Source organism: Rattus rattus, chromosome 5, assembly GCF_011064425.1.
Source record: "Rattus rattus isolate New Zealand chromosome 5, Rrattus_CSIRO_v1, whole genome shotgun sequence".
In the NCBI taxonomy this organism is placed as follows: Eukaryota; Metazoa; Chordata; class Mammalia; order Rodentia; family Muridae; genus Rattus; species Rattus rattus.
In genome coordinates this window covers 83,070,623-83,086,608 of record NC_046158.1, presented here as the reverse complement: position 1 = coordinate 83,086,608, position 15,986 = coordinate 83,070,623, and the positions used below count along the sequence as shown (strand labels likewise).

At 44.7% G+C, this 15,986-nt stretch overlaps 1 protein-coding gene across 3 annotated transcripts in view; it reads right to left on the bottom strand.

Annotated features, from left to right (window-relative positions):
* The window catches only part of Wt1 (WT1 transcription factor), a 41,455-nt gene that overhangs the window by 5,743 nt on the left and 19,726 nt on the right, over positions 1–15,986 (bottom strand). For all 3 annotated transcript variants that reach the window (XM_032902251.1, XM_032902250.1, XM_032902252.1), the window contains one exon: positions 2,976–3,072. In XM_032902251.1, coding sequence (XP_032758142.1) covers positions 2,976–3,072 — 97 coding nt within the window. The remainder of the gene's footprint in view (positions 1–2,975; positions 3,073–15,986) is intronic.

The following is a 15,986-nucleotide window of genomic DNA, read 5'->3' as shown; positions in this document are numbered from 1 at the left end:
TCACTTGAGATAGTGAGGTCTAGAATTCCAGAGCCCCAGACGGTATGTATGCCATCCCAATTGGGAACACGACCATATGACCATATGATTATGACTCAACCAGAAAATGAATGAGAAAGTTCTTACATGAGAAACACATGAGACATTGAATGAGGCCAAAATAGATGATAAAGAAGCCTTTGGATCTGGGGCCTCTGGATCCACCAGAATCCTGTGGTACAGTGACCATGATCCTTAGCAGTGACACAAAAAACACTGGGCACTGTCTACCTTCTGTGACTTTGAGTGTCCCTTCCATAACACCTACTGTTTCCTGTCATCTCACAGGGAGGACAAATCTTTCTTGCCCTCGGGCTGTGATGCCTTGATATTAGGAATGATTCCTCCTTGTTCAACTACAGATGTGCTCATCAAGGCCGAAGACATAGGCAGCTGACACAGCAACACATCTGTGATGCTATGAAGACTTGGGACAAACTCTAAACCAGTGGCTCTCAACCCTTCCTCATGTTATGGTGACACACAACCATAAAGTTAGCTCATTGGTGCTTCATAACTGTAATTTTGCTACATTATGATCATAATGTAAATATCTGATATGCAGGACATCTGACATATGACTCCCAAAGAGGCCATCACCCACAGGTTGAGAACCACTGCTCTAAGCTTAGTTCTATGTGTCTTCCAATCTACCCACTCACACTCTCACATTCCTGCTACTGGTTTGCCTTGCCATGAGAAGGCACTTTTTTTTCCATAAGGAAAAGTTCTGTGGTGTTATAGAGTACTGTATTGGTAGGCCATAATGTATGTCAACATTTGCCTCTCCCCCAGGGCTAATGGTGGTATACAAGTGAATCATAGGCCAGAGGTTTGTTTAGCATATTCTAGAAGAAAAGGAATAAGTAGGGAGATAGCCCCTGTACAGCGAGTGTGGCATCCACTAAAGGCTCTGACAGTGGGTCTCATAAACAGAGTCTGGTGGGGAGGAAGGCACAATGAGCCTCTTCATCTCCGATGAGAAGACATGAAGACCAGGTAGGAATAAGGCTAAAAGCAGCCATTACTATCAGCCCTCAGTCTGCTGAAGGATGCTGATGGGGTCTACTGTGGGACACTCGGATGACTCCTTTTGTCATCTCTGCATTTCTGAGACTTATTTATTTCTCACCAGAGTCTTGTGATGACACGTTACTGATTTCATGAAGTAGAGCTCCTTGCCCATGCCACATAGGGCCTGGTCCACATGCAACTTACTTCCAGGGTCTCAGCTGCCCTCCAAAGGACACTCTAGCCACTTGTCTTGTGGCAGCCATTGAGTTGTGTTTGTAAATAACAGATGTGAGTCCTTGGTAATCATGGTTCTGATTATCCAAAAGAGGCTTGGGGCCAGGTAGGGCCTCCCTTTGAATAATCTATATTCTCTGAGATTCTTCACTCACCCTGGAGACCTCTCCCTCCTGTTCCCACTGATCAACAATATTATTTTATTTCTATCAATAAACAATATTAATCAGCCAATTATGGAGTCTGATAAAATGTGTGTTGCACACCTCAGCTCCCACTTACTAGCTATGTGATTTTAGGTAAGTCTCTTGTCTTCTCTCTTAAGTGTGCAGTGAGGGTCACATGGAAGAACAAAGGCCTGCATAGACATGCAGGAATCATAAAAGCAAGACACGAAGTCAAAGAATTTAACCTGTAAATGCAACACAGAATATCCAAGAACGTTCGGAGAAAGGGGTGGTGATTGTTGGGGAGAAAAGGATGGGAAAGGGTCATGATGTGCAGGTGATATGAGCACCTTTGAAACAGTAAACTATGCCAGATAATTCTAAATAGATAGATGATGGACAATAGATAGATAGATAGATAGATAGATAGATAGATAGATAGATAGATAGATAGATAAGATGGATAGACAGACAGATAATAGGTAGGTAGGTAGGTAGGTAGGTAGGTAGGATAGATAGATAGATAGATAGATAGATGGATGGATGGATGGATGGATAGATAGATAGATAGATAGATAGATAGATAGATAGGATAGATAGATAGATAGATAGATGGATGGATGGATGATGGATGGATGGATGGATTAGATGGATAGAAAGACAGACAAATAATAGACAGACAGACAGACAGAAGACAGACGGTTGAATAGTAGACAGAGAGATGGATGGACAGACATTATGTGTATATCAAAGCCCATAGAAATATATGACAAAGCAATTCAATTACAAATAATATTCTTTTTGTTTTGTTGCTATTGTTGGGTTTTTCTTCTTTTCTGAGACAGTGTTTATCTGTATAGCCTTTGCTATCCTAGAACTCACTTTGTAGATCAAGCTGACATCAAACTCAGAGATCTGACTGCCTCTGCCTCCTGAGTGCTGGGATTAAAGGCATGTGTTATCACTGCCTGGCCAGTTAGAGATAATATAGCAAATATTCATTGTATCAAGTGTATCATAGCAGGGATATGTATCATAGGCAGGAGGACATAGGAGTACTACAGTTTCTATGAATATTCTGTAAGCCTTGAAGCTAGATCAAGTCCATGTTTTTAAAGTCTGTATCTAAATCCCAGCACATAAAACATGTCTAGCCACAAGTGGTGCTATTGGTAATGCTATTGTCAACACTGGGCAAAACAGTCTACCTTCGAGCATTTTACTACACAGATCAAATCTTAGACGTCAAGAGTCCAGGTCACTAATTTAAATGCAGATGACCCACACACAAGAAATGTACCACCCGCCACGGAGAAGCAGAAAACAGTAAAGGAAGAGAATTATTATTAAAGGAATTATCTTTGTGGCAGTCGGGCAAGGTAACATTTCTGAGGAGCTCCTTTCCACCCCCCACCATCCCCACCCCTGGGAGTTTGCCAGGGTCAGTGGGTCCTTCAGCTGAATGCGCAAGGCATGTGAGCAGAGAAAACAGTGGCCTTTGGCTGGGCAGCCTACACTCACCTGAATGCCTCGGAAGACACCGTGGGTGTGTATTCTGTACTGGGCACCACAGAGGATGGGGGTTGTGTGGTTCTCACTCTCGTACCCTGTGCCGTGGCTGCAAACAAAAGGTTAATGTTGGTTCAGGACCACCTTCTGGAAATACAGTCTTACCTCCCTCCATGGGCTCACCCTGGAACAGGGCTCTGTGAAATCCTAGGCCATTACATCTACATGTTACCACCTTGCAGCCATCCCCCCATCCCCGCCCCAAAATTCACCTCAGAGACAAATTGTCTGGTGCTGTGTGTGCCTCATTCAGACAAGCCAAAAAAAAAAAAAAAAAAAAAGCCACAGTGTCGGGATCTCATCCCAGGCAAGTTGTTTACCATCTGAGCAGCAGCCTGAAAGCAGGAGTATCTCAGGAATGCACAGAATGCTTCAGGCTTCGTGTGAAGTACACTGGGGTTTTGTCGGCACCTCATGACTCAGTTCTTACCAGATAGCACCAAGAAAGTGATGACATTTACAAGAAGAGATGTCACGTCCTCAAAGGGGGGTGTGGGGGTGCACGTCTGTGGCTCCACTCAGTCCACAGAACAGTTCTCCAGAACACACACACACACACACACACACACACACACACACACACACACACAGCTGCATGAGCATGAGTGTGAGCGCTCATGCGGAGCCCTAAGTAGACATCCAGTATCTTCCTTGGTTTCTCCGCCCTCTATTTTTCCTGACTGAGTCTCTCATTGAGCCTAGATCTCACCAGCTCAGCTAGGCTGCCTACCCAGCAACTCCCAGAGATTCCCCTGTCTCCATGGCTCCAGTCCTGGGATTACAAACACACCTGGGTTGTTTTAGATAGGTTCTGGGAGGTTGTACTGAGGTCCTCACGTTTCTGTGGCAAGAGCTTTACTGACTGAGCCTTCCCCCTACCGCCAAATCCCCTGGGGGCTCTGGTTGTCCTTTTTGAAGGTCTCCAGCCTTCCAGTACTTCTATCCCTCCAGCCTTCAAAGTACTTCCAAGATATGCATTTCCTAGGAGTTGAATCAGCCTGCAGTGAAGGACAATTGTCCAACACTCACTGATGACCACTTAACCCTTATGGGCATCAAGGGTTCTGTTGTGTGCTCTGAAAAAGACTCTCTCCTCTAGCACAGTCCTGGAATCTTTTCTGCAGTGATTTTATTTCCAATCCAGTCAGCACAAAAATTCTGGCCCAAATTTGCAATAGATCAGAATTACATCTAGAGTCACTGTGGGGACAGTGAATGAGCATTGCCCATCTCTGTGAAAGGAAGCAGCTACTTCAAAAATACCCAGAAACCCCACCAAAATATAACCAAAAAGTGGCCATATTACCCAGAAATCCCAGGTGTATTCCTGAGAGAAATAAAAGCAGATGTCCAGGAAAAAACACTTTTTCTACATCATTCGCTAGCATTCTTTATCCTCACAAGCCAGAAATGAGAGTCAGTGCACTGATCAACTGATAAGGGACTAAGTCATGAAGTATATCTACACCGTGGAATGTTATGTGGCAAGAAAAAGTGAAGGAGTGATTTGCTATAGTGAGTTTAAGAACGAAGGCACAAAAGACCATGTCCTGCAGAATTCCATGTACACAGAACGTTCGGAGTAAGTAGCATAGCGGTCAGTTGCCTAGGACAAAGCAAGTTGGCGAAAACATGGGAGTAATTACTGAAGATGCCCTAACTATGTAGGAATAAATCCAGCCAGTAGTTACCCAGTCTGTGACTTTAACAGAAACTGTTGCCCTGTACACTCTAAGTGTGGGGTTACATGGCGTGTGAAAGCAATAAAACTTCCTTGAAATGCTTCACAGCAAGCTGAGCACAGCAGTGCACACCTGTAACCCCAGCACTCAAGGCGGAGTCAGAAGGATCAGGAGTTTGAGATTAGCCTAGGCTATGTGAGACCTTTTCTCAAACAAACCAACATACAAAATAATGACAATGATGGTAAACGTTGTAGTAGCATCCTTTAAAAACCTCCAAGTAAAATTAACTAACTGAATCTGCCCCCTCCACCTCTGCTACTCCAGCATCATGGATACCAGGGGATAGACAGGTGACCTAGTGGATCAGCCCACTCTGTCTGATGGACTTGGGAAAGGCCTAGAGCTGACTCATCCCTAGCTCCCCAGGGGAAAGAATTCCTGGAAAAGAGAAGTATTTGCCAGGACAGCTACAGTGTCCACACAGCCCAGGGGCACACCAGCTGCGGGGTTTCACATTGAGCTGTGATTCGAGCATTTCAGAAAGAAAGGTTTTGTCTTTTTTGGACTGTTTGTGGAAGGAGGTGGCTGCTCTGTTCCCAAGCCTGTACTGTACTATGTCTGTACATCCTGCATCAAGTGATCTGATGCATCTTGCCAAAGGAGGGGGAGCCTCAGAGAACTAAATCAGGGTCAAGCACACAAAAGTTGGGGAGAAACACCAAAGTCAGTCAGCATCTGCCTTGCTGACCCTCAGAATGTGCTTAGCAGGAAAGTGAGAGAGGGATACCTTCCTAACATACTCTTCCAAGCACCGGAGAGCAAGCATGGATGCAGTGACTTGTAGTAACACAAAGAAGAGAGGGTTGGCGTGAGCTACAGGACACTGCCTCAACAGCTGGGTGACACTGGCTTTACTTGATTCACCATCTGCATGAAGCACATTTTCTTGGGGAAGAATTAGCAATCTGTATTGACAGCTGTTCTCCTCGTATTAGCTGAGTTCTTCAACAGTGGAAACAGGGAGCATGGAGAACAAATTTTCATCAAGATGTTTGTCCAAAACATTGAGCATTGACTCTCAGAGTCACATGCAAGCCAGTAAACAAAAGACTCCACTAGAAACACAACCATGCCTACCCCTATCACTCTATTCTTCTACCAAGTCTGTGAATAAGGAAAACAGTTGGTCCCTGCCTATTTATTCTTCTGTCCCTATACCATTCCACATGGTAGAACTCCTGTAAGCCAGATTGCTTCCCAGTGTGGTCTTCCCAGAACACCAAGTACAATACATGAACATTTACTCTCTCTCTTTCTCCCTCCCTCCCTCCCTCCCTCCCTGCCCCCACCACTCTCAACGAGGAAAGCTAGCTGGCTATCTTGAATCATAGATCAAAAGAGGTAAAATAAATAAATAAATAAATAAATAAATAAATAAATAAATAAATAAATAAAGCACCTAGGAAGATCATCTGCTTCTTCCCCACTCAAAGGAGGACTCTCTTCTAGTTCACGCCCATGACTGGTAACTAGTTATAAAAATAACCATTTCATTTGGGGTCAGTTGGCTGGAATGTCCCTTACTACTGCCTCCTGGTAACCCACAGAGTAAGTGTTGTTAAGTTTGAGCCATTTCTGTGTATCTCCTCTGCTCAACACTAAACTTGACCTTGAGTATAGACTCTGCTCTCCGTTCTGTGTGCTGCACCCCTAGTAACTGTAGCAGGCACGGGGCCCATAAGCATTCCCAGAGCGGCCTGAATGTCTAAACCCTCTTCCACAGGATAATCATTCCGTTTGGGGGAGATGGTCTTCCGGGCTACAGAGCTGTGTAACTGTAACCGGTGAAATGGGGTCTAAAGAACTTTAGAACCAGGACTGTGACATAAATACAAGAGGCTAACGATGTGGACCTCATGAATTATATCCAAATCAAGTCACCCAGATCAATGTGTTAGTCAAGCATATATCACTGTGGCTGTGGTCCACAGACTGCCTGTGCTCAGGCCTTGGGCAGGAGCATGGGCTGCTCAGCTTAGCATGAAAATAAGACCATTCTAGCAGGACTAAAATTGAGTAATTCAGTGGCACTTCGTCTACAGTGTTCTTTCTAGGTCTAATAAAATCTCCCTCGTTTCATCCCTAACTAGCATGAACTGAGGACAATGTCCATAGCCTGAACTTGAAGATGTAATGTTTGAGGGAGGAACTGAGCACCACACATTGGTGCTTCAAATTCTGTCTGTCTTGTCTCAGGGAGTCATTCCAGCTGCTGAAATTTTTCAGACTCTGGATTCCGCTTACAAAGCATTTGTTTTCCATCACCCTATCATCTCTACATTTGGAAAGCACCTATCCAGGGCTGAGGAAATAACTCATCCATGCAAGCAGGAGAAATTGAGTTCAATCCCCAGAAGCCATGGAAAAATCTAGCATGGTGATGTGTGCTTGTAAGACCAGCCCTGGGAAGATAAAGACAGGCAGATCCCTGGGGCTAACAGGCCAACCAGTTTAGCCTAGTTAACAAACTACAAGCCAAGTCTGGAAAAACAAAGTGGATGGTTCTAAGAATAACACTAAGTCCTCTGGCCTCCGTGAGTATACCCATGCACCCCCAGACGTACATTCATAGACACATATGAGCAAAAAAGATGCCCTCACTAGCTGTTGATACATAGTATATGTCATATAACATATGACAAATATTTCTCTGGAATATTGAGGTGATGGGATTCCAGGAGATCTCTCCACAGGACAATTTAAAGAATGACATTATAGAAAAATAAGTCTTGTAATTAGGGTCTAGTCTGGCAGGGCAGAAGTTACCCTGAGACAGAAAGACTTGGGAAGACGATGATCAACACAACCACAGAGTGCTACAACCCACCTGACGTCTTCGAAGGACAGGTGAAGCCAAGCTTTAGACCAGGACAACTCTCTTTGCCACAGTCCAATCCAGCTAACAGGGGACATCAAGGGAAGTGAGATGTGCACATAGCCAAGTCTATGAACCAGCATGGGTAAGCCTGGCCTTTCTTAGGCTAAGAAATTGTTGCTTCATTAAACAGCAACAATTTTGCTATCTCTTAATCTTCCTCTTAAGAATAAGATCTTGATTCAGTTGAATGACAGAGGAAAAGAGTTGGGTGTCTCTATGGCTAATGTCATTAGAAGGCCACAGAGGTTTGCAGTAAGACGTGATTGGCAGCTGTGGGTCCAGGTGGAAAGGGGCGGTGTCTTTGGTACAGACAGGTGAAGGGTGTGAAAAAGGAAACTAGGGTAATGTGGTTACTTTTCCCAGCCTGTAAGAGCTCGCTCAGTTCTAGAAATCACACATTAGGTTGATGAAGACACTTTAGACCATCTTTCGTACTATTGCCCAGCCAATGATAAACCACCTAGGAAGCACTTAGCCCCTCTCCATCATGATCACAGAACTTCTAACGAACTGTGAAAAGATCTCGTAATGCAGGTTCACCATGGCAGTTACCCTCTCCGCTCAGAATGGCAATCCTAAAATGAACAGACTCGTCCAGCTTAGTAACGTTGCCTTGCTGCTCCTGGGTTTCCAGAAAGCAATGGCTTTTCTCTTACTTGAAATTCCTGGCCCTTACTGGTCTCAAGTCTTCCATCGCCTCTCTCACTGTCCACCAGTTTCAGAGAGAATCGGACAAGTGGATAGCTGTTTGGTGACACAATGTGGGCTTGCTTCTTCTTTGCTTAAAGCAGAACCACAAACCCCAAGCACCCCTAATGGGTCCAGGTGAGTTAGAAGTAAATGATAAAGACTCCTAGGAACTAACAGTACCTCAGCTGAGGGTGACCAGGCCACGTGGCCTACGTATCACATCTCTGTCGGCCCATCATTGTCTTGTGAACTTAGTGTTGGCATAGGTTCCCATTCTTGAAGGACTTCTCCAAGATTCCCTGAATTTTGCATTCATACAAATAACTTCCCTTTTAAAACCCTTTTCCGTTCTAAGAGCTACCAATTTGCTTCCCCTGCTTCCAAGGCCAATCAGTGAAGCATAAACTATCAGCCAAAAAAAAAAAAAAATCTCCATCTTGGTCCTGTTGTGTTCTCCTTGCATGCTAATTAAAGGACGAGACATGCCTGATGCTGGGTGCCAGCCTCTTCTCGTCCCTGAAAACTTGAAAGGATGTTATACTTTTGTCTGTGTCTAAGTGTTTGGCTGAATGAATATATATGTTCTATATGCATGCCTGGTGCCTATGGAGGTAAGAACAGGGGCCAGGTCCCCTGGAACTGGAGCTGCAAATGTCTGTGAGCAGTGTGTAGGTGTTGAGAACCAAACCCAAGTCCTCTGCAAGAACAACAAGTGCTCTTACCTACCAAGCCTCTCTCCAGCCCCCAGGAATACTATGTGTACACAGCAGGAATAACCATTTCAGCTGTTGAAGTCAGCTCTTAGCTTCTCAGTTTCACCAGCCCATTAAACGATAGGATTAAACACTGACATTACAGACAGAAAGCCGTCTCTGCCACACCACGAGTTCAAGATCATTAGTTTCTCATGACTGCTGTAATAAAGTAGCACAAATTGGGGTGGTTTAAATCAAAGCAGATTTATCCTCTCACAGCCCCAGGCCACAGAATCTCATCGTTTGGGAGGGTAAAGTAGGAGGGTTGCAACTCTCAGGATAACCTGGGCTACACAGTGAATACAAAGGGGTGGGGTCGGGGATTCAAAATCAACCTAAATCCCAAGGGACTGGGTGAACATCTTTCTTCCAGTGACTCCAAGGGAAGTTTCTTCCCTTGTCTTTTTCAGTTCTGGTACTTGTCCACATGTCTTGATGCCCCCCACCCCTTTTCCCACTGTACCCTCTCTCTGCCTCCTACTACTTTCCTTTAGCCCAGTCACTGTCTCTCTCATCTAAGGACACTGTGCTTACAGGTAGACAGTTGAGCCCCTCCCCCAATCCCAGATAACCCTGGCTCATCCCACTCTCACCACCTCAAGACCTTAGCTGAATCGTTCTGCCTGTTACCATGTAAGTCTGCATGCACAGCCTCGGAAATCAGGATCCGGGAATCTCTACGTGGTCAGTATATCAAACCGAGGTAGCCAGCGTGCATCTCCAGGTCTTGCAGATGCAGTTGAAAAGCTAAATTTATCTGGATTCTACATCTCCAGATTATTCTGAGGACACACTGTTCTTGAATCCAAAAGTCTGAGTCCCAGACCTACATTAACCACTAATTTTCCCCCCATGGCTAGTGAGTCATCTCATTGTCTCCGCAACCAAGATTCATCATTTGCAGGATGAAGCTAATTACCTATTTTGAAGATTAAAGAGGTGAACTATTCGGGGAGCAAAAGTTAAATATCACCATATCCCAGCGATATCCAGGTCTGTGGCTGTAACACTCAGTGACTCATAAAATTATTTACTCCATGTTTCATACGAGCCTGATGATGGAGACTGATAAAACTTGTATTTTTTATTTTGAATACAACCTAGATCTAGAAACCGTTAAAGGTGCGCCCATCACCTTAATCCAGTGCTTAGTCTCCCTGGCTCCTGCTCCATGTAAAGTGAAAATAACAACACCAGCCCTATATGCCTGCTAGAAGCCCAAACCAGGTCAGGGAAGCATTGTGCAACACTTGGAACAGGATAGACATTAAATAAATGTCCACTGATGCTTCCATAGTTATCAATGTCATTTTGCTACAAAATATTTTGGATTTTAAGGAATTATATGTCCAATGTCATAGAAGGGGCCCATGGCAGAGCCCAGATATGAGTCCAGCCCAGTACATCCCTTCTCCCTTTACAATAAGCAGGACAGTTTTTGTGGTACAGTGTCATCTTTTATCATCGTGACACTTGAATGACCTCCAGCTCTTTCCTCCAGGGTCTGACTCAAGTCAGACGTTTTGATGTTTTAACAGTGTAGCCAGGGGAAGGGGTGGGGAAGAGAAGGGAATGGGTGTAATAAGTCGAGTACAGCACACTGTGGCTTCTACTGAGATTGTATTTAGCTGGGTATAAAAATAAGCCCAATACTGAGGGAAGAGAGATGAGTCAGTCAGTAAAGTGCTTGCTCCAGGAGCATGGAGAACTGAGTTTAGATCTCCAGCACCGATGTAAAAAATAAAATAAAAATGTAAATCCAGAATGACAAAGTGTAACTGTAATCCCAGTCCTTTGGGAAGCAGAGACAGGAGCATCCTTGGGACTCTCTGGCCAGCCAACCTAGCTGAATCAGGGAGCTCCAGGTTCAGTGAGAGCAGCTCTCAAAAGATAAGTGGGTAGTGATTGAGGAAGATGCATGATGTTGGATTCTGCCTACACACACACACACACACACACACACACACACACACACACACACACACAGAGAGAGAGAGAGAGAGAGAGAGAAAGAGAGACAGAGACAGAGAGAGAGAAACAGAGACAGAGAGAGAGAGACACAGAGAGACAGACACAGAGACAGATAGACAGACAGACACAAACACACACAAACACAGAGAAGAGACAGAAAGACAAAGAGACACAAAAAGAAGAGACAGACACACACACAGAGAGAGAGAGAGAGAGAGAGGCACAGAGACAGACAGACAAACACACACACACAGAGGGAGAGAGAGAGAGAGAGAAGCACAGAGAGAGACACACACACAGACACATAGAGAGACAGACACAAACACACAGACAGAAAGAGAGAGAGAGAGACAGACACAGAGAGAGACAGACAGACAGACACAGAGACAGACACACACACAGAGAGAGAGAGAGAGAGAGAGAGAGAGAGAGAGATGCTAATGCTGACTGAGCAGTCCAAACTGTACAATTCTAACCAAAACCAACCTCTTTTCTTTCCATCCAGCCATACAGAAGCAGTTACCAGCCCAGCACACACCTCCTGCCTTCGCTCCCAGGAGCAGTGTAGACTATACTGCAGCTTTCACAGGAATGAAATGTGTCCTGAGACAGTCTGCTTTTCATACATGGCTTTTAAAAAATGCATCAGCACACATCCTTGGAAAGCTTACAGAAAGAGCAAAGTGTCCGTCATAGAACACAAATTATAAACCCTCTCCTTTCTAAAAGTGTGTACACTGTGGTCTGGCTCGGGAAAGACACATAACATTCAAAGAGAAGCTTCTTAAGAAATGATTAATTCTGATATTCCACAGGCACAAGAAGATTAATAAAAAGGAATTGAGGTTTTACAGATGAAGAAAACCAGAGCTTCCCTGGAATCCCTTATCAACAGAAGTTTAAAGGAAAGGAAGGAAGAAAGAAAGAAAGAAAGAAAGAAAGAAAGAAAGAAAGAAAGAAAGAAAGAAAGGGAAAAGAGAAAATGAGCTTTTTGAAGGCAATTCGCATTTAACATAAATATAAACTCAAGGATGGTGGCCTGTGATGTTTCTCCCCCACCTCTAGTTATTGACCAGGTGTGCGAGGCCCTACGCTCACATACCATCATCATCTTTGTCTTCTCACCTCTACAGAGCTCATCAGGGAAATGTGCAGACAACCTCTAGCTCTTATATATCAGACTGTGGAATTTACCCAGAAGGCTCTGTGTTCTCTCTCTCCATCCTCAACACCCAGGACTTAATCATGAGATGTGCAAATAAAGTGCCTGTCTTCTTTTGGTGTTGACAATAAACTTTGCTGCAAGCCTTGAGCCCCATCACTCCCTTGTCTAACATGCAATCTAAGGTGGAAAAAAGGAGAAACTGTGGACTCCTTGAAGGTTAAGCACAGAGCTGAGACTGAGCTCTGCCTCACTTACCAAAATCTCCTTGCTTGAAGATAAAAAAAAAAAAGCCCAAAGCTAGCCAACCCTTGAGATGTAAATATCTGATTGTAGAGGTGCAGGGCTTCAAGGTCTGGGTTGCAAGTCTGACAGAGGTAGCAGCCTGCCAAATAGCTACCAAGCTCCTGGCTGCTGTCTCCCACATCAACAGAGACAAAGGCTTCAAAAGGGAACACGCAACAAAGTCAAATAACCCAAGCCTCCTAAGGAATGCTCACCCCAAAGCAGGGTGAACCATAGCCGGCTCAAATCAATCAGCCCCAGAACACCTCAAGCCAAAAGGCCCAGGAACCAAATCTGGTAGTCCTGGTAGCTGCCACAGAATGCTTAAGAGTAGAACATCACTGAATTAAAATCCAGATTCCTGTAGCTGGAGGAATTTCAAAACTCACTTTCATGAATGTAGACAAGATCTTAGTGAGGAAATGAAGGGCCCCCTGATTATCCACATTCAAAGCTAGTGATAACCTGTCATAGACACGTATAGATCAATGTGAGTATTACTTCATTCTGTCTGACTGTGGTCACCTGAGAGCAAGGTAGCGCCCACAGTTATACGCAGGTGTTAAAATCAAAGCCATAGAACCACACTCACCTCTTTGTGAAGTTCAATCCAGTTTTTCTAGGGACTATAACACATTGATGTATAACACGCTGGACACACCAGTGGTATGGTATTCCCCAACCCCAACTGATACATCTATCACAGCCCCAACCAAAAGCTCAAGGACCGTCTTAGGAAAAGGGCAGAAAGGACCTTTGGAGCCAGTGGACAAGACGTCTGCTGCAAGCTACTGCCTTTTATTGTGACAGGAAAGCTGTGCACATGAAGTCTCAATGTGATCTCATAGACAGGGCCTCAAAATAACATTGACCCACCACTGTGGACGGGGGACATGTCCCAGGTCTCAGCCTGGGACGAACAGCTACAGGTTCTAAATGGTTGCTGAGAGAGGGAGAATCAGTCTTCTCCAGAAACAAGCCCCTGATAGATGCTTCAGCCATAAATACATATACACGTGAACATATGAGCAACACAAAGCGATCTCAGCAGCTTGCTTGTGTGTGTGTGTGTGTGTGTGTGTGTGCATACGTGTGTGTGTGTGTGTGTGTAAATAATTAAAAACTAGGAGGCCATGAATTTAGAAAAGAATTGTGGAGGGCCACGGGTGGATTTGGACAGAGGAAAGGGAAGAGAAATTGTGCAGACACAGTACACATGTAGAAAAACCAAAAAAGATTGTTCTGTGCTATGCATATAAGGAGGACACCAGAGAGATGAGCCTGCTTTAACTAGACAGCACAGAACATAAGAACTAAAAATAAAACAACCAAGCCAATCGAACTGAGTTTACACACACACCCCTATTATCTGATAATTCAAAAGCAGAGAATCTCCTCAAAAATGGCCTTAGAGAAGAACCAGGCTTTATTTTAACTTGGGAAGTGTTGATTCGACTTAGAGATTAAGGTAACTATTTTTTGTTTTTCATGAAAACAACGTATGAATTAACCAGTTTGTTGGTTTATGTGTACGCACGCACATGAGAGGGGCAAGGCCAGTGTATGGAGGTCAGAGGAAAACTTACGGAAATTAGTTCTCTTGAGTCCTGGTACTGAAGTTGGGCCCTTGGGCTTGACCGCAAGTACCTTTACCTACTGAGCTAGCGTGTGAACAGGAAGCACGTGTGAGCCGATCCAGACGAGGGAACCGATCAGATCCTGTGGACCTGGAGGCGTGGACAGATTTGGTCCACCACGTGGGTGCTGAAACCAAACCCAGCCTCTGTGAGAGCGGCAAGTGCTCTTAACTGGTGAGCTCTCTCTAGCCTCTCACTTAATATTTTTATAATTATGATGTAATTTTATTATTTCCTCCTTCCCTTTCCTCCCTCCCACCCCTCAGAGACCCCTCCTTGCTCTCTTTCAAATCCATGGCCTCTTTTTTCATTAATTGTTGTTGCATACGCAAATGTCTAATTACACACACACACACACACACACACACACACACACACTACTAAATGAATCAGTGCACTCTCTTCGGTCTGTATTACATAACTTCTATGTAAGTGTTCAGTGCTGACAACGTGGTATTGTGTAAACAATTGATGTGCTCGACTCCGGAAAGACCATTTCTCCTGCTTCCTTATTCCTCAGTTGCCTGTGGTCCTTTGTGTAGGTTTGAATACATTTTGTCTTTTTTTTTAAGACAGAATTTTTCTGTGGAGCCCTGGCTGTCCTGGAACTTGTTCTGTAGACCAGGCTGGCCTCAAATGCAGATATCCACCTGCCTCTGCCTCCCGAGTGCTGGGATTAAAGCCGTGTGCCACCACTGCCAGCTCTGAGCAGTTCTGTTTACTTAATGTGTATGAGTGTTTTGGCTGCATGTATGCCTGGTGTCTGTGTGGCTAGGAGGCCAAATGGGGAACGGGAATTGCTGACAATTGTGTGCAAGCATGTGGGTGCTGGCATCTGAACTGGATCCTCTGCAAGAGCAACCAGCGCTCCTAACTCCAGAGCCAACTCTCCAGCCTACTACACTTAATAACTTATATTAACAACTTACTAATAGTCCTTTCCCTATGAGACGGGAAAAGCATGCTCTGCCGCCCATCCCCCACTACTACTCCATTCTGGATGACACATCCTGTGGCATCCAGCTCCACCACTGGAGAGCAAGCACACTCACTCCACCAACATCAACCCTGGCCTCCTGTTTCGCTGCCAACAGATATCCCTCCCCCGCCCTGCCCTGCCTTTGGATAACAGGGTCTTCTGTTTCCTTCTGGGAGACTCCTCTTCTAATCACACTCTCAAAGAGAGAATCCATGGATGAGACCTCACCAACCAGACCACTGCATGCCCCAGTCACAAGACCAATCCAGACGAAGACAAGACCCTTTCCTGAGTCTTTTTGTTAACGGATAGAAAAGCCATCCTCCTTAGGAATGTATAGGTGCCAGAATCCAAAACTGTTTTTTGCCACAGTGGGGAGAGCCCGTCTGAAAAGGCAACCAGTGCAGACAGGCAAAAGACAGTATTCTAATGGCTGCCCAAATCCAGGAATCCACACAAGCCTTTTAAAATACAATGAAACTGGGGCTGGAGAAAGAACTCGGTGGTTAAGATAACCGGTTCTCTGTTCCCTGCTCCCATGTAAACCAGTTAATGACTGCCTATAACGCCAGTTGTAGAGGACCCCACACTGTCTAGATTCCGCAGGCACCTGCACTAATATGCACATGTACACATAATTAAAGAATAATAAAAATCAGCATTCTAAAAATGCAGTAAAGGAACCTACTGAATTCCCCCTTGGATTCTACCTGCGTGAAAGGGAATTATTCAATAGTCATCTAAAGGTAACTGGAGTATGTATCCTGTTTATCCCACCACACTGCTCTCACTAAACCCTGACTACATTCCCCTTTGGAAAGTTTCTTTATAAATATGGCGGATTTGTCTCCATTCGCAGCC